Here is a 24781-nt window from a genome sequence, read left to right as displayed (position 1 = left end):
GCTGGCAAGTGTGTGAGCTCTCGTGGACTGGGCGCTCAGCGAGGACCCCGATACAGCGCCTTAACCACTGGTGTTGCTTCTGCTGGAACGAACACTTTCTCCTTTTTTCCTCAGTTTTAACAAGAAGTGACAAATCTGCTCCAGTGCACCCGCGCTGTCCCAGCGGCGCCCGGCGGTGCCGGAGCCCCGGGCTGCGGAGGGGCCGCTCCGGGCGGGACACGCGGGGAGAGCGACACATCCCGCAGCGGGGCGGGCACGGAGCGCTCGCACCCGGCGGGGCCCGGGGGGCGCGGCCGAGCCGGGCCGAGCCGTGCGGGGCCGGGGCGGGGCCGGGGCGGGGAAGGGGCTCCGGAGCGCCCGCCCTGCGCGCAACCTGAGCGCAGGAGCGGCGCCAGGGCCCCGCCTCGGCCGGCGGCGGGAGCGGCTGCGCTCGGCTCGGCTCGGCTCGGCTCGGCTCGGCTCGGCTCGGCTGTGCCCGGCTCTGCCCGGCCCCGCTCCGCTCCCCGCGCCGCGGGCGCTGCGCGGGCTCCCCGCGGTGTCCCCGGCGCCGCCAATGACGGCGGCCGCTGGCGGCGGCGGGGCCGCGGCCGGGTGAGGCGGCGGCGGCGGCGGCGGCGGAGGAGCGCGGCGGTGCCGGCGGGGCCCGCGCCCTCCCGCACGATGTCAGCGCAGGGCAAGTTCAAGAAGGACAAAGAGATCATCGCCGACTACGAGGCGCAGGTCAAAGGTGCGGAGCGCGGGCCGGTGCGGGCGCGGCGGGGCCGCCTTTGTGTGCGGGGCGGGGCGGGGACGGGCCGGCTCCGGCCGCGGGGCTGCGCCGCCGCCCCCCGCCCCTCCCGCGCTGCGGCAGCGCCGGGCGCGGAGCCGCGGAGGCTCCGGCGGGGGAGCCCCGGCCCGGCCCTGCCCGGCGGGCGCTGCCATCGCCGTGCGGCGCTCGGCGTGCGGGGCGCGGGGATGGGCAGAGGTCGCTCGGCCCCCGAAGCGGCGCTGGCCGGGGCCGCCCTCGGCGGGCAGCGCCCAGCGGCGGCCGAGCGAGCCCCGGGCTGTGCGGGGCGGGAGCGCTGCCCGCGGCCTCCCGGTGCGGAGGGCATCGATCCTGCGGTCCTTATGTAAGGAAGTTCGCCTTCGTGCTCCGGCCCCTCGCCTCCAGGCCCGCTGTCATTATTATGCAAGTGCCGGTGGTGGTGCGGAGTGCGGAGCTGTGCGGCAGTCGCTGCGTTCCTGAGTGTTGGAGAGGAATAAAACTAGAGGTTTTGTCTGTTGAGAGCACTGAGCAGCAGATCCCAGGCTGCAAGTTAATTCTTGTTTCGAAGGAAAGTTGGTACCCTGTGACACACGGCAGCTCTGCAGCCCAGGGAAGGGCTCAGCGGCTTGGAGGCAGAGGGAAATGAGCCAGTGTAACCTTCTGTCTATTGCGCGCCCAGGGATTTTCGCGTTGGTACCAAACTGTAGTAATGGGCATTTCTGGGTAACTTGGTAATAAATCAACTCCTTACTGCGATTATTGCTAATTCTGTTAGTTGATGACAGTTCCTTTTCCCACCTTCAGACGGAGGATACTCTCAGCTGCTTACTTCATGCCTTTCACTTGCATTGCCTCCTTCAGTGCCCCCACTATTATATAAAACCAGCTCCACTCCCCCTTTGCTCAGCTGTTTTGTATGGATATGTGTTCACCACTTCATTATATTTAAGTCCAGGACGTGGTTAATTAAAAGTGTAAAATAGCTTTTCTGCAGATTAATTTGTGCTTGTGCAAACTCAAGAGCTGCCATTTTTCTCCAGATCCCAGCTCAGCTGGGTGATGGCTGGGCTGCACAGGCTCCGCTTGGAAAAGTCTCTGCCCAACTGCGGCAGCGCGATGCCACAGGGAGGGATTCTGGGGAAGGGGCTGGCTGTTGGTTTCGTGCCATTGTTTACTTTCGTGAATTTCAGTCTTTTGTAGCTGGCCTCGGAGAGTGACGGAACAGTCACAACACACCCTGCTCGGTGCCAATTACCTTTCTGCTTGTGTGTAATTTGGGCAAATTGATGTTATTGCACCCTGCAGTTAAGCAGATGAAATATTCTTTTAGTCTGTGGTATTGTTCGTTTTATGGGAGGGGATTTGCATTTGTTCCTAGAGACTGTCCCATGGTTTCACGTTATTCTCAAAGATGTCCTGGGCCGGGTGATTCCTCCTTCTCGGGTGCTCAGGGGCAGAGGGGTCACTGGGGGCAGGACTGGTTTTGAGCTGTTCCGAAAGCTTGGCTGTGGATGTCTCCAGTGCTTTTCTGATTGTTGTTTGCGAGTGGAGTACTCACAGGCCACGATCATTCTTGGCCTGGCTTCTGTAGCCTCATGGTTTCCATATGTGAGGCAGTTAATGCTGGAGTGTGTGAGGGTGTTACATTACACCACAAGTGATCACGTTTTGGGCAGCTGTAATGCAGGCAGTTTGCTGCTGGGCCAGTAATAATTTCCTTGGTACTGTTCTGTGCATAATTACACCTCCAGGAATGTCTGATTCCTATATGGGGTACCTGGTCTGTGTTTTCAGCTGCATAGAGGCTAATTCCTGTGCTGACAGGATGTGAGGTGCCTGTGGCTGGGGAGAGCTGGGCAGTCACACCCCAAGGCCCGAGTGTGCTGCCTCTGGGGAGGTGGCGTCCATGCCTGGGCACGCTGGGTCTGTCACAGCTCCAGGGTCATCTTGGGGTGACCATGGTGAGGTGCAGGGCTCCAGTCCTCACAGCTGTGACGGGGCAGCCATCACTTGCTGTCACCTCCCTGTGGGGACCAGGCTGCTCCTGATTTTCCCACCTTGCTAAACCGTTGGAGGAGGATAACCATGTGAGTTTGGAGGAATTGGTGCAGAGCTCTGCTGTGGCCTGTGCTTCCTCACTAAATAGGGGCGATGTGAGCAAACGTGGCTGAGCAGGTAGGACAGCATTGCCACTGCATTTGTAGGGACCCAAGGAGGGCTGGTGGCCAGGGATGCACTGCAGAAGGAGAGGGCTTTTTTGTGCTCAGTTGTGTGTTGAGTGTGCCGGCCCGACATGGACCAGGGTTTGTGATCATCTAAATCTCTTCTGAGGCTGTAGCAGTGACCATGAACACCCACCTCCACTTGTGCACAGTGTGGCCTCTCCTGGCTTGACTGAAGGATTGGATGTAGACTACCTCATTATCCCAGATATCCTGTTTATTTTCTTCAAGGGTTGAGTCATTACACTGTTCATCTCTAATCCCTTGCTACCCTCGTGAAGACAGATGCCCAAACCTCCAGAGAAAGACTAAAATGGAAGAGAAAGAGAGATAAGAAGAGGGGAAGTGGTGGCAAGGGGGACTAACGACCAAAGTGTTGATACAGAAATGCTGAAATATGAAGATGATAATAGCTGAAAATTTGAAGCAGTGATCTCATGCTAGGGAGGACGGGCCTGGAATCTGAACACGCACAGTGCTTGTCCCCACGGCATGGACAGGGGGAGAAAATGGAAGGGAGAAAGGTGGAAAACCCTGCGTGTGAGCTCCAGGCATATGTCAGCATGCACGGAAGAGCAGTAACCTCGGCAAAGCTGCACAGGGAATGCATTTGAAGCTGAGGTCAGAGAGGGTTGGAAGCAGGCAGGGTGCTGCTGCTGTGAGGTGCCAGCCATGGGTGAGGCGATGATCTGCCAGCAGCGCCTCAGGGGCGTACAGTCAGAGAGGAGCTGCCGAGACACCTGGAAGGACACGGAGGGGGAAAAGAGGCTGCTTTCAGGGCAGTTTGGCTGCAGCCTCTCCCTCTGGCTGTTGGGAATTGGAGCCAGGGCTGGGGTGGTTCGGGGTGGGAGCCCAGCCCTGCCCGACCCGCGGGTGCTGCAGCCTGGGCTCCAGCAATCGAGGAGCCCACGCGCTGTGTGGGGAGTGAGATTGCACGGGGGAGGGTTGAACTGGGAATTATCTTCGGGCACAGGGTGATTTACTGGCCATGATGGCTCTGTTCCTTCCCTGGAGAATTGTGTCTGCTCCTCTCACGGTGGGAAGGAGCTGTCCTGAAAATGCTTGCAAAGATAGCAGGGGCGTGTGGGGTGCATGTATGGGTCTGCTGTGAGCCCTGCTGCACACGCCGTGCCTGGGGGCTGGGACAGGGGCTGGGACAGGGGCTGGGACAGGGGCTGACAGTGCTGCAGGGCGGTCAGGCTCTGCTCGGTGCCACTGTGCTGCTGGGAGTGGGAGCACCGGCAGTGATGGCTGCTGTCCGCGGCGGCTGCAGCGCAGCTCTGCAGAGCGTTTGCTGCCTGCCCGTGCACGGAGACCTCTCTGTCACCTCTCCTGCACACACGCAGCGCTGGCAGGCTCCTGCCCACGGTGCAGTGTCTCCTGTCACTTATCCGGGCTCTGTCCTTCTCTTCTGCTGCTGCTTTGCACCCTCCAGCTGTCCAGAGAGGGGAGAGCTGGCCCCAGCACTGGCAGGAGATGCTTGCTGGATGGTACCAGAAAAGAAAACCTGCCTCCTAAAAGTATTCTTAAATATTTTCTATTTGCCTTAGCCTTGCAGACAGGAGTGGTGGTGTTAAAAATAAACACCAATGGAGATATGGCTGCAGATTTACAACTGCCACATGACAGCTGCCTGCGGAATACAGAGCACAGCAGATCCTTGGATGCACAATTTAAAGTGCGTGTTTTCAGACGTACAGGTTTTTTTTTTTTGGTCTATCTGGCCAGAAATCTAAATAAATGTATTTTCCTCATTATGGTTATATGCCTGATTTGTGGCTTTAATGCAGCAAAACGAACCAGTTTTAATTATGCAGATGCAACCGCCTATGGTCCAGCGTTGGCAATCTTGCAGAAAATTGCGCATTGTGTTGATTGGCTGTTTAATTTTATATTGCTTCCTGCAGTTTTGCCTTAACCCTGGCAAAACACAGGCCCCTGTGTGATCCCTCTGGCTGCTGCTGGCAGGAGACTGCTGTGAGGCAGTGGCATCTTGTGTGGTGTGACTGGCAGGTGACACGACCCCTTGTGATCCTGGAGGTGGGGCTCTCCAATGGTGCCTCTGGCTGCACAGTGGCAAGGGGATGATTCCTTCACTCCCGTGACTCTTAGTTGCTGCATAAATTGATAATAAAACTAGAGTTCTGATGGTTTTAGCATCTAAAGACACTAAAAAGATTTGCAGACTTGGGCCTAAGAAAACTAATGTATTCTTTCTCATTTTCATAAAGTTTAGGCTAATTTGTCATTGCCCATTAGCTTCCTTTGACTTCTTCTATTGCAGTAGCTGCATCCCTTATTTGTGTCTATTTTCTTTTCCTACCTCTTGCCCTCTTTCCACTTTGCTCAGAAAATGTTGGGAACATTCCCATGCCAAATAATTTTCTAGGATACTGGTTTGCTCAGGGGAGGAGCTCTGCTTCCCAGCGAGGAGAGGCATCAAGGCTTGAACTTGGCAGCTCATTGAATGAAATGGTTCTGTGCAAGAGGGAAAGTTGCACCCCTTCGTGAGGGCCAGTGGGGAACTGCTAAGTATTAATCACAGAAACAGATAGAAAATGTCTGTTGGCTTAATTGTTGTTCTTAACAAAATGTGGGGAAGCGTCACCCAAGGGCACCCAGTGTGCCTGGCCCAGCTCAGCTGGCTCTGGTGGAGCTGGCTGCAGCAGGTCCTGATGGCTCTGATCTGGTTCCTGCTGTGACACTTCGGGAGAGCTGCTCCACGCTGCTCCTGGTTCCTACCACCCCTTCCCTGCTGTGTTTCCTCTGCGGGTCTGGAGCTGGGTTTTACTGAGCCCTCCGTGTGCGGGCACCAGGCAGGCCATGTGCAGGGAGAGCAGGGAGTTTAGACATGATTCCTAATAAAGATTAATTGTCAGTTTCGAATGGAAACAATTTGAATTTATCAGAGATGTTCCTGCAAAGTGCGAGTCCTGCGTGCTTCAGCTGAGTCAGCAGCTGCTGCCTGTGACTGACCACCAGCAGCTCCGTGCAGCTGTGGTGGGATGGTCCATCCATCCTCCTCCTCTTGTCTGCTTGGCCAGAACTGCTGGGCAGCGTGTGTGGGTCATGGCTTGTCCCAGGAGGCAGGAGCTGGGGTCCTGCCGTGCTCTCAGGTGATTTAGATACAGGAGAAGGGTATTTTGGTGCTCTAAGCCTGGGTATTCTTCCCTGATAGCTGGCAGGTGCTGGGGTGTGCAGCTGGCATTATTTGTGAGTCTACCTCTCCTCCTGATAACAATAAAATCCTCTTACAACACTTACTCGAGGGCTGTAGCTAGTCCTCGTTCCAGGTGAAGAGTTTTAAGGGCCGTTAGAGTGCAGCACCAAACGCCCTTCAGGTGCTTAGCAGATATTTATAAGCCTCTGTAAGGTGGAATGTTGTAAGTTCTGTGTGCGGTTTCAGCCCCTGTCAGGAGCAGGATTTACTCTCCCTTTTGCTGGCCTGTGGAAGATGAGGGGGGAGCTCTCAGGTTTTCTCCTGCCTGGCTTTGGCTTGGTTTCAGAGGCTGTTTGTCAAGCTCCCAGCATGGCACAGCGGTCACTCCTGGGATGCCTTTGCTGCCCTGGGAGCAGCCGTGCCCCTCACAGGGACAGGGAGGGGACAGGTGACACAGGTGACACGGGACAGGTCACACAGGTGACATGGGACAGGGAGGGGACAGGTCACACAGGGGACAGGGAGGGGACAGGTGACACGGGACAGGGAGGGGACAGGTCACACGGGTGACACGGGACAGGGAGGGGACAGGTCACACAGGTGATACGGGACAGGTCACACGGGTGACAGGGGACAGGGAAGGGACAGGTCACACAGGGGACAGGGAGGGGACAGGTGACACAGGTGATACGGGACAGGTCACACGGGTGACAGGGGACAGGGAAGGGACAGGTCACACAGGGGACAGGGAGGGGACAGGTGACACAGGTAACGCCTGGCCCGGGGCTGCCAGGGCTCAGCAGCGTGTGCGGGCACGCTCCTCGCTCCTCCTGCCACCCCTCAGCACAACTGGCACCAAGTAATCTCCCCTTTCTTACAGCCTGGGTGGCTCTGCATCCTGACTGTTGATTTAATCCCAGGAGGGATTTTGCTGGGCTGCCAAACAGCCCTGCTCCTGAAAAGGTGAATATTCCTTCCTGATGACTGATGTGCTGTGTGTGCCCCACCTCTGTGTCAGTGGTGTGTGCCTCAGCAGTGGCTGAGGACAGGGTGAGCAGTGTGAGTCCGTGTGCTGCTGGGTGCAGGTGGGCTGTACCTGTCACCTGTCACTGCTGACCATGTGCAGGTGGGCTGTACCTGTCACTGCTGACCATGTGCAGGTGGGCTGTACCTGTCACCTGTCACTGCTGGCCATGTGCAGTAGGGCTGTACCTGTCACTGCTGGCCATGTGCTGGTGGGCTGTACCTGTCACCTGTCACTGCTGGCCATGTGCAGGTGGGCTGTACCTGTCACTGCTGGCCATATGCAGGTGAGCTGTACCTGTCACCTGTTACTGCTGGCCATGTGCAGTAGGGCTGTACCTGTCACCTGTCACTGCTGACCATGTGCAGGTGGGCTGTACCTGTCACTGCTGGCCATATGCAGGTGAGCTGTACCTGTCACCTGTTACTGCTGGCCATGTGCAGTAGGGCTGTACCTGTCACCTGTCACTGCTGGCCATGTCACTGCTGACCATGTGCAGGTGGGCTGTACCTGTCACCTGTCACTGCTGGCCATGTGCAGGTGGGCTGTACCTGTCACTGCTGACCATGTGCAGTAGGGCTGTACCTGTCACCTGTCACTGCTGACCATGTGCTGGTGGGCTGTACCTGTCACCTGTCACTGCTGGCCATGTGCTGGTGGGCTGTACCTGTCACTGCTGACCTCCCTAGGGCTGCCAGCCCTTGCCCCATGCTCCTGCTCTGGGCCTGTGGTTATTGGATGCATTTTACGCTGTTCACGTCTTTGAGAGCCTGATTTGTAAACTTTTCCCTGACAAACTGGCCTGATATAACTTATTTTAGTCTCCCTTTTCTCTCTGTAAGGCACTTGCAGTGGTTTGGGCAGAGGCAACCACTGAACAGTGTATTGCAACATGCAATTTTAAGAGAGGAAATGGAGTATCAAAATAAAATTAGTGCGGGAGTTCATGCGGCTGTGGTGTGTTCCCTGGGCTGGTGGGATGGGGCTGTGTGTTCCTTAGTGCCAAGATGCTGTATGTGGGAGTGTTTGCTGTCTGTGATTTTCCAGCAGCTTGGCTTCAGAGTTCACGTGAGAAATGCCCCATCACAGTGCAGCAGGCAGGGACACGCAGCCCCGCTGCTCATCCCAAGGTTGTGCTGTTTCTCCCGGGGTTGTTGGTACTCAGCAGTGAGGAGACAGCTGGGAGGATGGCCACAGTACGGAAGGAGAGGTTTTAAAGCCTCCTTAATTTAAATATTCCACTTTATTTTACCGACAAAGACATGTAAAAAAGGTGTGGTAACATAATCCCAGAGTGGAAGTTGGTGCTTCTTGCAGAGGTGGGTCCCCAAAGTCAGCTCTGCAGGCACAGCATTATCAGAGGGGAGCAGCAGCAGTGCCTCTGCTGGTGTTCATGTGGCTGGGGAGTGTCTGTCTGTCTGTCTGTCTGTCTGTCTGTACTAGGTGGGTTCTCTAGTTTGGGAACCTCTGGCCTGGGAGGGATTGGGGACCAGAGGGCTGGAAACTGGGGGGAAAGCTGCTGCTGTCAGTCCCTGGCTTGCACCAATTGTGCTGTTGAGCTGCCTTGAACAATCTGCCTCCCAGAAGTGTTTCTATTAGCTTTACAAATGTGCTTTCCTGGCTAGGAAGCTCTGCTTCTCCTTCACCATGACAGAGCCCAAAGATCCATTTCCTTCTTGCTGCTGTAGCGTTGCTGCTTTGTTTGTTTGTTTAAGAGTCGTTTGTGGTCTCCAGGCACTTCTGTGGCACGGTGAGAGCCCGAGGGGATGTTGTGCTTTGGAACTTTAAGAGGAGATGATCTCGAGAACAGATCTAAGCTCGAGATGATCAGTTTGATAATTTTAGGTTGCTGGCCTCACGTGTGTGTGAAGGAAAGGCGTGTGTGTGTGTGTAGAGGCTGCTGTGGCAGTGAGTGCCCTGTGCGAGGTCTGCCTGCACCCCTGCTGCACCCACGGCCGGGCACGTCCTGCTCAGGCCACCTGGAATTAATTCACTTTTACAGTCCTAGACAGAAACTCTTGTATTGGCTGCAAGGTCTGCCTGCACCCCTGCTGCACCCACGGCCGGGCACGTCCTGCTCAGACCACCTGGAATTCACTTCTGCAGTCCTAGGCAGAAACTCTTGTATTCTGCCAGCTTTTCCTTTAATCGTTCTAGATTTTATTTTCCATTAAATACCTTAAATGTTTTGTAGGGGATTTCCTATTGCCCTGTTATTTTTTACCACCAAAGTGAATGGGACTTCTACTCTGGTAATAAATGAACATGGAAATCAGGATCTCCACTATAATTGGATTTTTCAGATAGCTCAGGAAGAGCCTGAGGAAGTGTGGCAAAAAAGAGTTTTAATTTGGAATAGATCAAGTAACCTGGGAATCAGACTCTCAGTAGGTTCTTTCAAAGCATTTTTTGTTTCTTTTAACATCCTTGCTGGATCGTGTTCTGAGTGACTCATGGCTTTAAAAGCATTTTTTCCTGCATGTTTTTTCCTGCTTGTGCGCTCTTGACCTACTGTTGCTAAAATTCCTGAAGAAATACTAAGTAAACATATTGTAAGTGAAAATGTCATATTCTAAACCCCTGGAAGTGAAATCATTACAAAGAGTACCCATGTAGTCATTGTTCTGCAGGATGGCAGTGTGAGATGCACTGCTGAAATAACAATAATCTGTTCCGTGGGAGAGGTCAGCTCCGAGCTAAGGGGGAGTGAGAAGAAGAGGAAAAAAGAAATGCACACTCTTAGCCTCTCCTCCTAATCACAGAGCATGTACCCGTTCACCCCTGGGACTGTGATGTGGATGTAGCTGCCTGCTGCTTTTAAATGCCTGTCCAGGGCAGGGAGGAGACGTCTGTGTGGCACGGGAGAGGAGCCTGGAGCAGATGGTGTGTACCTTTCTTAAGGCTCTGGGTGGAAGGAAGGAGTTTTGCAGGTCACAAAGCCGAAGAGTAACTTCAGAATTAAACCTTCATTGGGGGTTTAGTGGCAGCTGGTCATGGGAAGAGTCCCAGGTTGTGTCCCCAGGATTTCCCTGACTCTGTGAGAGCTGGGTGCAGACCCTGCTGGTTTCTGGCGCGTGTGGTCTTGTTGGTGTGCCAAGAATTTGGAGGCTGGTCACATTGTCAGTGTGAGTTTGCTGCAGTGTCCTTGTCTGTGGTGTACATCACAATGACAGTGAAAAAGACATTTATGGTCACCAAGCTAACTACGGAGCCTGCAGCAATTCATGGTGGCAGTACACCTTTGGAAGAAAGAAAAAATCTTCAGCGTCCTCTTCTTTCAGTTTCTTGGAGTCTTCACCAGGCTGTATGTGTCCAGAGTTTGTTGGGAAGAGCTCCTTGTCCCCAGTGTGACGTCTCAGGTTTCCCAGGAGCTCGTCTGCTCTTTGTCAGCCTGCATCCAGACTTGCCAGGACAGGAGCACAGCTGGTCCTTGCAGGCTCTGAATTGCCAAGGTGGCAGCTGTGGCTCCAGCTGCAGTTTCAATGGGCACCCAGCATCCTCAGCTTCTGGGATCACCCTGGCTGAGCTTTCCTGTTCTCCTGCATTGCAAGGCCTGTCCCAGGTGAATCCATCCGTGTGCCTTTGATGGCAGTGCCACCGCTGCCCTTTGCTGTTGTCCCTAAGTGCTGCCTGCTTGGTGTTGCACTGTGGGGCTCTTTAATTGTTGTTTGTCATCGTGGGAATTGCTTGTTCTAAAACCAATTACAACCTGACAAAACTGATCTGCCTTATTTACAAATACATCCATCTGGCCGTGGATTGCCTGATAGAGCTGCCAGAATAATGTGAGGCCTGGATTGCTGCTGAGTTACCAAAAGGCTCCTGTGCCGGCATCGCCTGGAGCTTTGCTGCATGGGTGTTCTGTGTAGAGCAGGGGAATTAGTGATTCAGGTGACAAATGCTGCGCAGACAGGCAGAGATGAAGCAGTGTGTGCATGTCCTGGCCCCACGTGGAGCCAGAGGTGTGGTGGAGGTGCTGCTGCAGAGCAGCTCCATGAGCACCAGCTGCCTCTGGCACCTCGCAGGGGCTGGGTGAGCTGTGCCCTGCTCACGGCAGAAGGATGCACACAGGGGCTGGGTGAGCTGTGCCCTGCTCACAGGAGAAGGATGCACACAGGGGCTGGGTAAGCTGTGCCCTGCTCACGGGGCAGCTGTGCCAGGAGAGGGATGCACACAGGGGCTGGGTGAGCTGTGCCAGCAGAAGGATGCACACAGGGGCTGGGTGAGCTGTGCCCTGCTCACAGCAGAAGGATGCACACCCCTGCTGGAGCTGGCAAGCTGGAAGCCTGGACTTTGGGGAAGCTGGAAGCCTGGGCTGTTTGGAAGGGGCTGGTGGTGGGTGCCACTCGGGTGGGTGTTCTGTGCCCTTTGGCTGCTGCAGCAGCTGTGGGAATCCAGACTGCAGGATGCCCACCTGAGAAAAGTTCCCAATCTTACAGATTCCTAATCTCCCAGAAACCTGCTTGATAATCGAGGCAGGACTAGATTCCTCCTTGGAAGCTGTAGTCTCAGAGTAGGGTTCATGTAGGCAAGAGGAGGTGGAAGGTGCCTGGGGTGTGAGACTCTGATTTCAGTGTGTTCCTGGAACTCAGCTTTGAAAAGGCTCAAAAAAGGAGAAAAATGAATGGCTGGTGTCGGGACATTGGAGATAAAAACCATCAGATCTGGTAGCTGAAACTGTTTCAGACTATTTTAGTTTTCCTATGAATGTTCAGTTGCAGCTTAAAAAAGAACTGAGACATTATGAGTCAGTTCTGATTTCACCCTTGGGCCAGCAGTTCAAAGCTGAATATAGTGAATTTCAGAAGCCTTCACTAACAGCCTCTGTTCCTTGTTTACTCTGTGTGTGGCCCAGAGAGGGGAGGAGACAGAGACATACGTATGTTTATATACGTATATAAACAAATATAGCACGAGCAAAACAGGGAGGAGTTGCCCCCCTAAAATAAGTAATTGAGATTAGTATGTCTGGGTTTTGGCAAGTAACTGGAGGTGAGTGAATTGGTTATTGTGAATAATTGATATGAGAAACTCAGACCTGTTTTTGTTTGCGATTTATCTAGGAATGAACTTTAACTGTTATTCATAATCACTCGCTTTTCTCTGGCTGGCTGAATAACTGAAAATTCATAAATTGGGATTAACTGTCAGTACAGAACGCTGCAATCTGTATAGGAAAACCTGTGTTTACAGGGATCTAAGTTTTTTTTGATTCCCCGTCACCATGGTAACAAAAGATTTTCCATAAGGGTGAGCTAGTCTGGCAATGGGAGTGAGGTAGGACATTCCCATTTTACCTCCAGATCTCTGAACGTTCTTTGACCTCTTAGCTCAGATTTTTAGTACCACATAATGTGGGCTTTTGGTGATGGGATCTTTGTAATTGGTGACTGTTATCATGCTGAAATTGGTATTTGTGTTATAATCCATGGTTTCCCCGATTCTCAGCAGTGCCTGGTTCCTGCTAACAGCTTTTCATAGGAATTTTTCTGAAATTCGTTAGAGACAAATAATGGCCCTTTGATTTTCCTCTTCTTTCTCCTAATACTGGACCATAGTTTAAAGCTGAAAATATGGGGGCTCCTGTGTTCCCCCATGGGTTATGGGCACTCTGGGGCAGTCCTGGTGAACCCTGACAGGGTTATGGCCAGTCTGGGGCTGAATGGTGAGCCCTGACAGGGTTGTGGGCACTCTGGAGCTGTCCTGGTGAACCCTGACAGGGTTGTGGGCACTCTGGGGCTGTCCTGGTGAGCCCTGCTGGGGTTATGGGCACTCTGGAGCTGTCCTTTCCCCCATGGGTTATGGGCACTCTGGGGCTGTCCTGGTGAGCCCTGCTGGGGTTGTGGGCACTCTGGAGCTGTCCTGGTGAGCCCTGACAGGGTTGTGGGCACTCTGGGCCTGTCCTGGTCCCCAGTGGCTGCCGAGGAGGTGCTGGCTTTGGCCAGGTCCCTCAGGGCCCCACCATCCAGTGTGTGCTGGTGCAGCTGTGGAGATGCTCCAGAGGAGCCTGGGATTGTACAGTGCTCTTCACATGGGCACTAGTTTTGTTCACTAGTTTTAAATCCAAATAGAAAATCGTATCCCTGTTGATGATCTTTTCCTTGAAACATAGTTTTAGCTCTGTATGATGCAGCTGTGTCTTATCTCATTAAAATGTCCTGGCTGGAGGCAACTTATTGGACACAATTTATGAGCAAATGCATATTCTGAGATTTTTTTGGGAGAGAGAGAGAAAATAATCCATTAAAATTTACAGTAAAATTGTTAGGATAAACCCTATGAGTTAAAAAAAAAGTTAATTTGCTTATATTTATTAATGAAATCTATGGCTAAATTTAGGTGAGTTCTTTATACATTCCTTAGTTTGGACAACTGCTCTGCTTTGTTTTATTCAGTTTCAGCATTCATTTGAATGAAAAGCTCCTAAGTTAAAGGGAGATTTTTTCACTTAACTAATTCTGCTGAGTTTGCAATTATTCCCTAGTAAGAGGCAGTCAACCTAATATATGGACATTATTTCTGGGAAATATTAATGTGTAGCCTTCTACCTTTTCACTGAAGTGATTGTAATTTTATTTGTAATTCATATTTTAAAACTTAAAAGTATGCATCTCGAGTTTGATCTTAAAAGTTCCAGCATGTTGGAAATACACAATTATTTGTGAGGCTCTTGGATGTTTTCTTGCCTGCATTTGCCTTGCGGTCAGTCTGTCCGTAGCCTGTGCCTTCCTCAGCTCAGCGTGTGTTCTTAATTAGCTCCCTGAAGGCCACACTGTGATTTTTCCCGAGCAGGGAGTGAGCACAGGGCCATGATGATAAAGCCTGGAGAGAGCGGCTGTGGCTCTGTGTGCTGGGACAAACCAGGGGTCCCTCCCTCCATCCCTCCATCCCTCCATCCCTCCCTCCATCCCTCCCTCCATCCCTCCCTCCATCCCTCCATCCCTCCATCCCTCCATCCCTCCATCCCTCCATCCCTCCATCCCTCCATCCCTCCATCCCTCCATCCCTCCATCCCTCCATCCCTCCATCCCTCCATCCCTCCATCCCTCCATCCCTCCATCCCTCCATCCCTCCATCCCTCCATCCCTCCATCCCTCCATCCCTCCATCCCTCCCTCCCTCCATCCCTCCATCCCTCCATCCCTCCATCCCTCCATCCCTCCCAGAGCAGCACGCGGCTCCTGGCAGAGCTTCCCTGTGTATTGTGCTGAATCTCTTTGGCTGTGCCCCGTGAGTAGCAGCCGTGTGGTTTGGGGCGTTTGCAAGGGGATTTTGGTGGCTTTCGGTGTGGATGTGCGCTGTGGGCTGGCTGCCCTGTGCTGGGGAGGGCAGCGGGGCACTGACACCCCCTTGGTGCTGTGGGAGCGCTGGCTCTGCCAAAAACCTCCCTAATGCCTCTCTGCTGTATCTCTGTATCTTCTGGCAGAGCACACGTCTTCAACATATGTTCCTCTAGTCTGCAGATAAAATCCTGCAGTGCTGGAGATCTGACATCCTTCCTGGCTAGCCTGTTACTGATTTGATACTTTTGTCCCAGTACTGAAACTAAATTTCATTTTGCTTGAAGGAGGTGACTCGTTCCTGTGTTTTCCTTGGTGCTTGTGAGACGGGATTCTCTGGGAAGAGTGCTGCAGAGAAATCACATTTTTCTGGGAGTCCAGCTGTATCCTAGGTGAAGCAAGCAGCCAGCCTGGCAGTGCTCCAGCTGGAGGGGAGCTGCTGTGTGCTCTGAGCGTGGCTGATGGACCGTGCTGCTGCTCAGAGGGACCTCGAGAGCCTGGGGACACAGCAGCAGGAGTCTCATCAAGTTCAGCAGGGGAAATGCCGAGTCCTGCAAGTCTTTTTTCCCCCAAAGGTGGGGAAATAGCCCTTTTAGACTCACTGTGCTGTTGCAAGCTACATTTCTTAAAAAGCACTCTAATAAAATAATGGTGGGCTGGTCTCTAGCTGGATTTAAAATGTTTCTTGTAATTCACTAATGCACTTCCCATCATGTTGCCAGAATGTATGCTGTGACTTTGAGGAGGCAGCAAATGCAAGTTGCAGAGAATTCCAAATGGCCATTTATTTTGAGCAGGATCTTAGTTCTCACTTGGAGTTTCCTGCCATTACTGAGAAGGCTTAAACATTTCTCCTTGTTCTTGTGTGCTATTTAATGCCATGAGTGTGTGGAGGCCCCCCAAATCGTGCTGTGTGGCTCCATTCAGTTCAGTTTGATGGAGCTGATAAAGGTTGGGTGCTTGCCTGGGGCACAGCCTGTGGGCCCCGTTAGTGGTGGGGCCTGGGGACCCGGGGTGTGCTGGCACCAAGCTCTGCCCAGCCATCAGTGGAGGGCAATATCTTTTATCTTTTTCTTCTTGGTAATAGCTTCTTTCTCTTTTTGTAGTATCCTGTATCTTTATTAATATAGATTCCTATAGGATTTTGCTAAGAGCAGACCAGCCAGTCTTTGGCAGGATGGTGCTTTAGACAAAGAGCAGGAGCTGTGCTCCTGTGTGCTCTGCTGAGCAGAGTAACTGTGCTCCTGCAGGAAGGACACAGCTGTCCTCTGTCCTGCTGTCAGCACCGTCCCCTTCACCAGGGACCATCATCGACAGGAACAGTCAGTGCTGGTGAAACTTAGCATTTTGTTCTATTTTTGCATTTATTAGCATACACTGATTATTCATAAGAATAATTACCCTTTACCAATTCACATTAATTTAGATGGCTTTTGAAAAGCAATCAAGAAGAGTGGGAATGATAATGCATCAAAGGCATATGGCACAGAGGAAATAGGGTGCATTTTACGTAATGACCATGTCAAGACACTGCCAGCTTTTCCCTTCAGACTGCAGTCATTGGAACCCAGTTTGATGGTTGTGGCTAAAGGCCACAATGTGCTCCCTACCTACCATGCTCTTTGTCTCACTTCTGTGTCCCTTCAGAAAGAAACAACATCATTTTTGGGGGGACAGTATGAGCATGAAAGCAGACAAAACCATATACTAGGTCATTTCAGCATTCCAAGGTGCCTTGCCTGTCCCTGCACAGGTAGGGTTAAATTCTCAAGTGCTTTTATTATCAGGGAGCACATGAAGCTCGGAGGATACAGCAGATTCTCGTCTGCCCTCAGCCACAGGGAAGAGCCCTGGAGTCTTCTTCATGGCCAGGGTGTTTCTTTGGAGGGGAGGAGGTCTTGACAGTACAGTCACGTCTTGGCTTGTTTAGAGGGTCACACACCTGAGCAGGGCTGTGAAGTGTTGCTCTCTCAATCAGGGTGAGTCTTCTCTGACTTTGAACTAGGCAAAAATCCGAGTGTCACGTGGGACTCGTGGCTTAAAAGAACTGAGTGAGTTCCTTTGCTCTGGGTTACAGATGCTGCTCTGAAAGCCAAATGTGATGTGATGAAATAAGAGTGCCTTGGTAGACAGAGATGTGGAGTGAGTAATCCTTCGAGAAGGGCAGGAAGAGGCAGGGTTCAGTTCAGGTCAGAGGACAGGCTGAGCAGTGTCAGACACGTTTTGGAGGAGGAGAACAGCGAGCATATATAGGGCTGGTCTTCGTGATGCTTCTGTGGTTAAAACCTTGTTTTCTCAATTCAGGGAGATAAATTCTTCTGTTTTCCAAGTGAGCCTGGAACTGCTCCTGTGCAGATTGGTACGAGCGTTGATCAGCTGGTGCTGCTCGGCAGGAGCAGCTCCCCAGCCCAGTGTGGTTCCAGTCAATATTGGCTGCTTGCAGTGAGCACAAGTCATCCCTCATTGGGAGTGTCTCACAGAAGGAATGGCTCCTGCATGGAAAACAAACACTAGTGAGCTGTGGCAGATATAGCTCCAGGATTATTTTGCTGACATTGTCAGGATTTTAGTAACTGAGAAGAAATCTCCATTGAGGAACGTTTGCAGGGGGTTGGTTACACACTTCGTGCGCAGGGAGGGGTGGGTGTCAGTTCTATTAGTCTGGAATAATGTGTTGTCAGGAGCTATGAAACGGGGATGCTGCTCAGGCTGGCTCTGTGGATTCTGCTGCACGTCATTCATGCACTGTTCCGCATTCCACGTGCATTATTTTGGGCTAAATAAGTGAGCCCCTGAGTTCATCACTGCTTCAGCTTTGTGCTGTCAGATTGGAATGAGGACACGCTCTGGATCTGTGTGATAGAGTGGGACTTGTTCCACCAGAGCCTTGTGTTAAAGGAGGAGCACAGTTACTGCAGTGTTGGAGACTTCTGTTTATTCCTGGCACTGATGGCAGGATGTAATCATAAAATTAGGAATTCGTGTGAGGAACAGTGACAGCATGCTGCCACCTTTATTTGTTTGAAATTTTGTATCTAAAGGAATCTGTTTACAGCATAAGGAGAAGAGGAAAATACAGTTTTCTACCAGCAGTGCTTTAGTACTTCATTTGATTTATAAATTATTTGATAAGCATAGACAAGCAATCACAAAGAATACTTTAAAAAAAAAAGCTTGTGAATGTTTTCTTTCACTTTGGGGTCTGAACTCATGAGAGCCCCTATCTAGGACCTCAGGATTCGTTGGACTATGCCATGCTTACCTCTTGGCAGCAGTAGGTGCAGTTCCATGGGGGTTTTAGTCCACAAAGTGCTGTTGAGCGTTGGTGGTGAGCTGTTCACGCGGGTGGGTTTGTCTGGTTTGTGCCCAGGTGGGCAGAGCTGGTTTAGGAGCAGGGAGGAATGCGTCCCCTGTGTGTGTGAGTTACACTGTGCTGTGCACAGGGGTCTGAGGCTGACTGCTGCCCCTGTGCACGGATTGCAGACCCATCCCTGCCCTTCCAGGCTGCCTCTGCTCTGCCCACACACCTGCGTGCTCCAGGGACAGAGGAGGCGTTTTATGGTGGGGAGGTTTGGGCTCCAGTTCAGATCCAGCTGAGTGAAGAGAGGGTGCTAAACAGAGCTCAGGATCACAGAAACGGGCAATTGATGTGCGGGAGAGAATGAGAATGACACGTGGGGCAGAGGAAGGAAAGGCTGGCTCTGGGAGGAGCCCAAGGGACTCTGACTCTTCGGAGGGTTCGTGCGGGCGGGTGGTGATGGGGGCCCCAAAGGCAGAGGCTCGAGGTGCCCCCTCTGTGTGCTGCTGTTTGCAGCCCCTCTGTGCTGCTGTCCCCGGGATAAATGACACCAGAGGGGTGTAGATGATACCAGATACAAAGGGAGCTCTGCCCCCGGAGCAGGCACAGGTGTGGGGAGCAGCCTGGGGTGGCAGCTGCACTCCTGTGCCTGTTCTGCCATTTTAGGGGGCTGAGATTGTGGCTGATGCCTTCAAACACAGGAGGGCTAGAGCAGAGCAGAGAATGCGTGTTTGGAAGGCTCCCAAAGTGTAACATATTGCACATGTATTATGTAGGCTCGGGAAACGATGTTTAAAGTAGCTGAGCCCACAGGCTACTTGGACAAAGCAAATATCAAGACCATTAAGTTCTCTAGCTAAGCTTGACTTGTTATTAAGGTCATTTCAATGCGTATTTTGATAACTGTGAGGTTTCTGTGTAACAACTTTGTGCTTGAAACTTTTTTAAATCAGTTGGAAACATTTTGCCAGATCTTTGTCAAGCTGTCAGTGAGAGCTTTGTTGTACGCAGTAGTGATAGAGAAACACTTTTGAAAGTAATTTTTCTTCTTTTTCACTCTTAGGCTGACAAATTGGGAGAAGCGGGTTCTCTGGTCATGCAGGTCAAGCAGAGAAAGGGAGGTTCTCAGAGGGACTGCAGGTGTGGGGCTGTGTTGGAGGGGGTTGAGAGCCTGTCAGTCCCTGCAGGGAGTGCTCAGGGAGCATCAGTTCCATGTGTTTTTATAAACCTGTCCCAATGTCACACCCTGTCCTAAAAATGTGCTAAAATTGCCTGACAGTATTGACCCCTCAAGATGATCCCAGGGCCAAGGGAAGTTCAAGATTTCTGCTCAGAGAAACTCAGCATTTCAAAAGGGGATTCTGGGAGGGCTGGGGTACAACAACTTCCATATGGAATACAGACTCGTAGGTAACAATAACACATTAAAGGATGGTGATGTGTGTAAGGCGCTGCTGCTGCTGCCTAAACTCTGTGCTTTAGTGTATTTATATCTGCCTGTAGCAAATCCTTCTCTCCCTTTGTAACTCATTGCTTGCTGTAGTCTCTTTCCAGCTAGGGGGAGTTGGTGTTGGCAATGTTAGCATGGTGTGGATGGACATCCTGAGGCCAGATGGAAGGAGGGATACCCGCGGGAGGGCTGGGGAGGAGCTGCCCGTGGGCTCAGCTGCCCTCGCCTCAGAGCAGGCATCCTGAGCTGGCTGCCCTGTTCCCTCAGCTCTCCTGCCTGACTCAGGGTGTTTCTATCAGATTTAGCCAGGTTCTGTCCCTCTGAGCTCCTGAAGTCGGGACAAGGAACCAAAGTGGAAGGCAAGGAAGTTCTGGACATCCCCACCCATCCGCACAGAGAGGCAGAGGACTCTGTCTCTTCTCTCTAAGTTTTGGAAGGGCAAAGTGTCAAGATTACAATGAGAGTGATAAATGTGACACTGTCAAAAGTAAATGTAGTTAAAGCAGGTTCCAAATAAGCCAGGAGCAGCTCTGAGTCAGCAGAGAGGGGCTATAAATACAGAGCTGATGCAGCAGCTGCAGCTGGGGGGGCCACCAGGGAAGAAAGGAGTGGAGAGGCTCTGGGATGTACCAGGATCCACATGTGTTTTGAGAAGCTGTCAGAGAGAAGAGAACCAGAACTGGTAATTACAAGGTGCTCTCCAGATGCTTAGTCTAGAGTTAAATGGCTGGTTTTCCTAGGTTCTCCCTAAGATGAAGAAAAAACCAGAACAGGTGACTCAGAGCTGTGCTTCAGTGGCAGGGGGAGCTTGTGCAGGTGTACAGGGACTTCACCTGCACTGGAGCAAGCACTGCTGTTGCTTGTGCATCTGTATTCCCAGCACCCTGGAGGGAGAGCTCACAGTAAACAAACCTTTAATTTAGCAGAGTTTTAAAACAAAGTCTGTGTTCACTGTCTCTGTGTGGTGTTTTTGGGAGATACAGAAGCAGGGGAGCAGTGCCTGCATGCTGCAGGTTGGGGATGTGCATGGAAGTGGCATGGTCACAGCTGACAATGCACAAAGATTAAGGGCAAAATAATGTTCTGATGTGCTTTTGCAATTGAAGATTATCTGGTGATAAAGTCATGAGATGTTTATTTGTGGGGAGGTTTGTGTTTTGTGTATGTAATTGCTTCCTTTTTGCACCTTGGACATCTGCAGCCATGTATTTTTAAATGAATGGTAGAAACCAGGGCTGACAGGTTTAATTTTCCACTCCTGCAGGGCTCTGCCCACTGACATGCTCCCCTCTGCTGTCCCTGCTTGCCAGAATGATCCAGCTTCTTGTGCTTCCATCTAGTCTTTGTTTTCAGTCCTTAGTTTAAGTAGCAATCCATGCCTTTATTCGGACCAGTCCCCTTGTCCCCCCTGCTCTCCCTGTCCTCAGATGGGGTGGCAGTGGCATGGTGAGGGTTGCTGGTGGCTGCTTCCATCCTTCTGTCTCCTGTGTGTTCTGCTCAAGTCTGGATTTCAGGTGGGCGGGCAGTTCATTACTCTTTCTGCAGCATTTATGCAGATTGCGGTCTGAGCTTATTTTAGAAGAGCAAAAATCAGGAGCAATTAGCAATCTGCTCAGGAAGGAGCTAGGAGAGAGGCAGACAGCAGCTCTGTGGCATGCAAAGGACTGGGCTGTCTGCTGAGCCCGGCCAGCCTTGTCCCCATGGAGCCCCTTTGTGCACCAGTGTGGCCGTGTGGGCGAGCACTCCTGCTGCCAGCTGGAGCAGAGCCACTGCAGGTGAGCAGTGCAGGAGTTCTGCTGGCCTGAGCTGCAGGCTGCAGCCTCAGGGGCTCACGTGCAGGCAGGGCAGTGTGGCAGCAGTGCTGTACAGGAGAGGCAGCTGTGGCCAGAGCTCAGGCATGGCTGCCAAACCCTGCCAGGGGCACAGGCTGGCCCAGCACAGGGCACAGGCTGCCCCAGGACAGGGCACAGGCTGCCCCAGGACACCCCATGGGCACAGGCTGGCCCAGCACACCCCATGGGCACAGGCTGCCCCAGCACAGGGCACAGGCTGGCTCAGGATACCCCATGGGGCACAGGCTGGCCCAGCACATCCCTGCCAGGGGCACAGGCTGCCCCAGGACACCCCGTGGGCACAGGCTGCCCCAGCACAGGGCACAGGCTGCCCCAGGACAGGGCACAGGCTGCCCCAGGACAGGGCACAGGCTGCCCCAGGACACCCCATGGGGCACAGGCTGCCCCAGCACAGGGCACAGGCTGGCCCAGCACACCCCATGGGGCACAGGCTGCCCCAGGACAGGGCACAGGCTGCCCCAGGACAGGGCACAGGCTGCCCCAGGACACCCCATGGGGCACAGGCTGCCCCAGCACAGGGCACAGGCTGGCCCAGCACACCCCATGGGGCACAGGCTGCCCCAGGACACCCCATGGGGCACAGGCTGCCCCAGCACAGGGCACAGGCTGCCCCAGCACAGGGCACAGGCTGGCCCAGCACACCCCATGGGGCACAGGCTGCCCCAGCACAGGGCACAGGCTGGCTCAGCACAGGGCACAGGCTGGCCCAGCACACCCCATGGGGCACAGGCTGCCCCAGGACACCCCATGGGGCACAGGCTGCCCCAGCACAGGGCACAGGCTGCCCCAGCACAGGGCACAGGCTGGCCCAGCACACCCCATGGGGCACAGGCTGCCCCAGCACAGGGCACAGGCTGGCTCAGCACAGGGCACAGGCTGGCCCAGCACACCCCATGGGGCACAGGCTGCCCCAGCACAGGGCACAGGCTGCCCCAGCACAGGGCACAGGCTGCCCCAGCACAGGGCACAGGCTGCCCCAGCACACCCCATGGGGCACAGGCTGCCCCAGCACAGGGCACAGGCAGCCCCAGCACACCCCATGGGCACAGGCTGCCCCAGCACAGGGCACAGGCTGGCTCAGGATACCCCATGGGGCACAGGCTGCCCCAGCACAGGGCACAGGCTGGCTCAGGATACCCCATGGGGCACAGGCTGCCCCAGCACAGGGCACAGGCTGCCCCAGCACACCCCATGGTGCCTCCTCACCCAGCAGCCCTGGGCCAGGCCATGGCTGACCATGTCGGGGAGATCTGACCAGGGCTTAGTCTGCCCTCGGTAACAGTTCACATAAATCAACAAATGCCAGTCTTTATTTTCTCCCCTGCCAGGACGATGCATTGCTTCATTTCAGTGACCATCGTTAACATGGCTGTGCCTCAGCCCCGTACTTTTCCTTGTATGAAGGGATGTGAATTCAGTGAATTGGAGAACTCTGCATGTCAGAGTGGGAGCAGAAGAGAAAGAGGGGATTTTTTAAGAAAACAGTGCTTTGACAGAAGGAATGCTGGAGTGTTTACATCTATATCTTGTCTTCCATATGCGTGTGGCACGAGGCAAGCGTGGCAGGAGAGTCCTGCAGGAGCGGTGCTGCAGCAGCCCTGCTCTGCATACCAGGGAAATCAGCTGAAATATCTGAGGGATTATTTTCTGGAAGCGATGGACACCTGCAGTGACAGCTGACTTTAGCCAGAGCTGTAGCTGCAGGAGCCCTTTCTGTCCTGATAGGGCTTCAGGAAAAGCTGTGCACACTGGTGCATATGGATTGCATTTGTCTGCTGGCTCGCTTCCCCTGGAGCTGCCCAAGTACCTTTAATGCCCTTTCTTATTTCTGGGTGGGAATTTAACACTCCTGTACTACACCAGGCTATTTCTGTATTTTCTTTGGTGTTTATCTATATCCATCTGGTTCTGCACCCACTAATAAATGGGATGCTGGGGAAGATGGTGAGAGCAGACAATATGCTTTATGCTGATTTACCCTTCTTTAGAAGGCAGGAGCACAATCACTTTGTACTGAAGAAATGAATAATCTCTGCTTTGTGGGTGGCAGCTGCACAACCCAGTGATCCCAATGTAGAACATATTATTAGCCTCAAGCTAAGCTGTCTGCAGTCTGGAACTTGCTCCAGGTCTATAGTAAATGATGAATTCATGAGGAGGTTGTGAAGGATTGGGCTGGATCCTGCCTGGTAGCGAAAGCCCTTTGGAGACGACAGTCTGCTGGATGCTCCATTGCACGTCTGTTACCTTCTGAATATCCATGTGAATATCCATGTGAATATCCATGTGAATATCCATCCTTCTGCACTGCAGTGCTGGGGTTCTGAAGTCTTTATTCACCCTGAAACACCCCAAGACTGCTGGTGCTGCCTGAGGCTGCGTTTGCAGCCGTTGGGGAGGGTTGTGCTGGCTCTTGGGAAGGTGGAATCCCTCCCTATGTTTGTGCTTCCTGTGTGCAAGGTCCAGGCTGGCTGGATCCAGGGACAGATGAAGCACTTCCATTGCTCACGGCGCAGCGTTCCCTTGCTATTGCAATACTCTGCTTTTTCTGGAAAGGAGGAGCAGGGAAGAGCAGGGTCAGCCCTGGGCTGGCGTTTTGCTGCTCTCTGGGGCAGAGGCTCTGAAGGAAGCAGCGCTGTTGATTCCCTGGCAGCAGCTGAGGCTTTCCTGGTCAGTGCTGATGGAGGCAGGGGCAGAGCATCTGCTCTTGCCTTTGGCCAGGTCCTTGTGCTGAAATTGAAAAAGCACAGTGGAGATAGTCAGCCAAGAGGACATGGAAGAACAGCATTTCTGGGTGATGAGGACATGCTCCAAAGGAAGCATGATCAGGCTCCAGGAGTGCTCAGGAGGTTTTGGTCAGAGGCACAGTGTGAAGCTGGCCATGCCAGGTACAGGGCCCAGGGAGCCAGCTGCCTGTGATATTTTTAGGAACATTAAATCAAACAAATAAGAGAAATTGGGCAACTGCTGCTGTTGGAGTTGCCCATTCCTACTGGTTCCTCAGTTTGAGTCTACTGCTTTGGAATTTGTTTTTCTTGTTGTTTTCTGTGTCCCTTCAGACTGGGAGCAGTTTGGCCTTGAAACAAAGTTCAGGCCCATCTCCACTGCAGAAAGGCACAGTGGGAAACAGCAATGGCAGAGATGCCCAATGGAAAGACTTGTTTTATCCTATCTGTAAAATTAGGTTGTAATCCAATCCGTCTCTCTTTCTGGAAGATGTTGAGGCTTATAGGATACTTTGAGATGTGAGATGAAAAGTTCTTAAAAGGAATTATCCTGTGTTTTTAATGCATGTAAAGTATTACTCTGGAAGAGAATTGGTTCAGTGGATCCATGAATACACAGATTTTTCAGGCCAGAAGGCACTGCCGGGTAATCTGATCTGATTTGTGTGTATAATATTTGATCCTGTTAGGGCTGTACAGAGGTTGGGGAACTCGCACAGATACAAGGGGCTGGCTCTAGGAACTGTCTGCAAAGCGCCACTCTCTTAATGATCTGTGAAATCTTTCCATGCCTGGATTAAGGAATGTGAGGTGCTGAAGTGAACCGTTTAATGATCTTCTCCTTTATTCCATCTCAGTGGCTCAGGGCAGGATTCACATTCTTGTTCAGCTCTTTCTTTTCCAGTTTGAATACATTCTCCTTTGCATCTTAATAGCCGCCGGCCCGGAGCTCCGGTTACATCATTGCAGGGCTTTGAGCTGTGAAAGCCCCCCTTTCTCCAGCCATGCCCTGCCTCCCCAGCGG

The 24781-nt window shown here is 52.7% G+C and overlaps 1 protein-coding gene across 2 annotated transcripts in view; it reads left to right on the top strand.

Annotated features, from left to right (window-relative positions):
- Positions 1-422: 422 nt before the first annotated feature.
- Positions 423-24781, top strand: part of SRGAP3 (SLIT-ROBO Rho GTPase activating protein 3) — a 73799-nt gene continuing 49440 nt past the window's right edge. For both annotated transcript variants that reach the window (XM_054640002.2, XM_054640001.2), the window contains exon 1: positions 423-727. In XM_054640002.2, coding sequence (XP_054495977.1) covers positions 661-727 — 67 coding nt within the window. In that variant the 5' untranslated portion in view covers positions 423-660. The remainder of the gene's footprint in view (positions 728-24781) is intronic.

The sequence above is a fragment of the Agelaius phoeniceus genome, chromosome 11, assembly GCF_051311805.1.
Source record: "Agelaius phoeniceus isolate bAgePho1 chromosome 11, bAgePho1.hap1, whole genome shotgun sequence".
Taxonomy (NCBI): Eukaryota; Metazoa; Chordata; class Aves; order Passeriformes; family Icteridae; genus Agelaius; species Agelaius phoeniceus.
The sequence above is the reverse complement of the archived record's forward strand: the minus strand, read 5'-3'. Positions and strand labels throughout refer to the sequence as shown.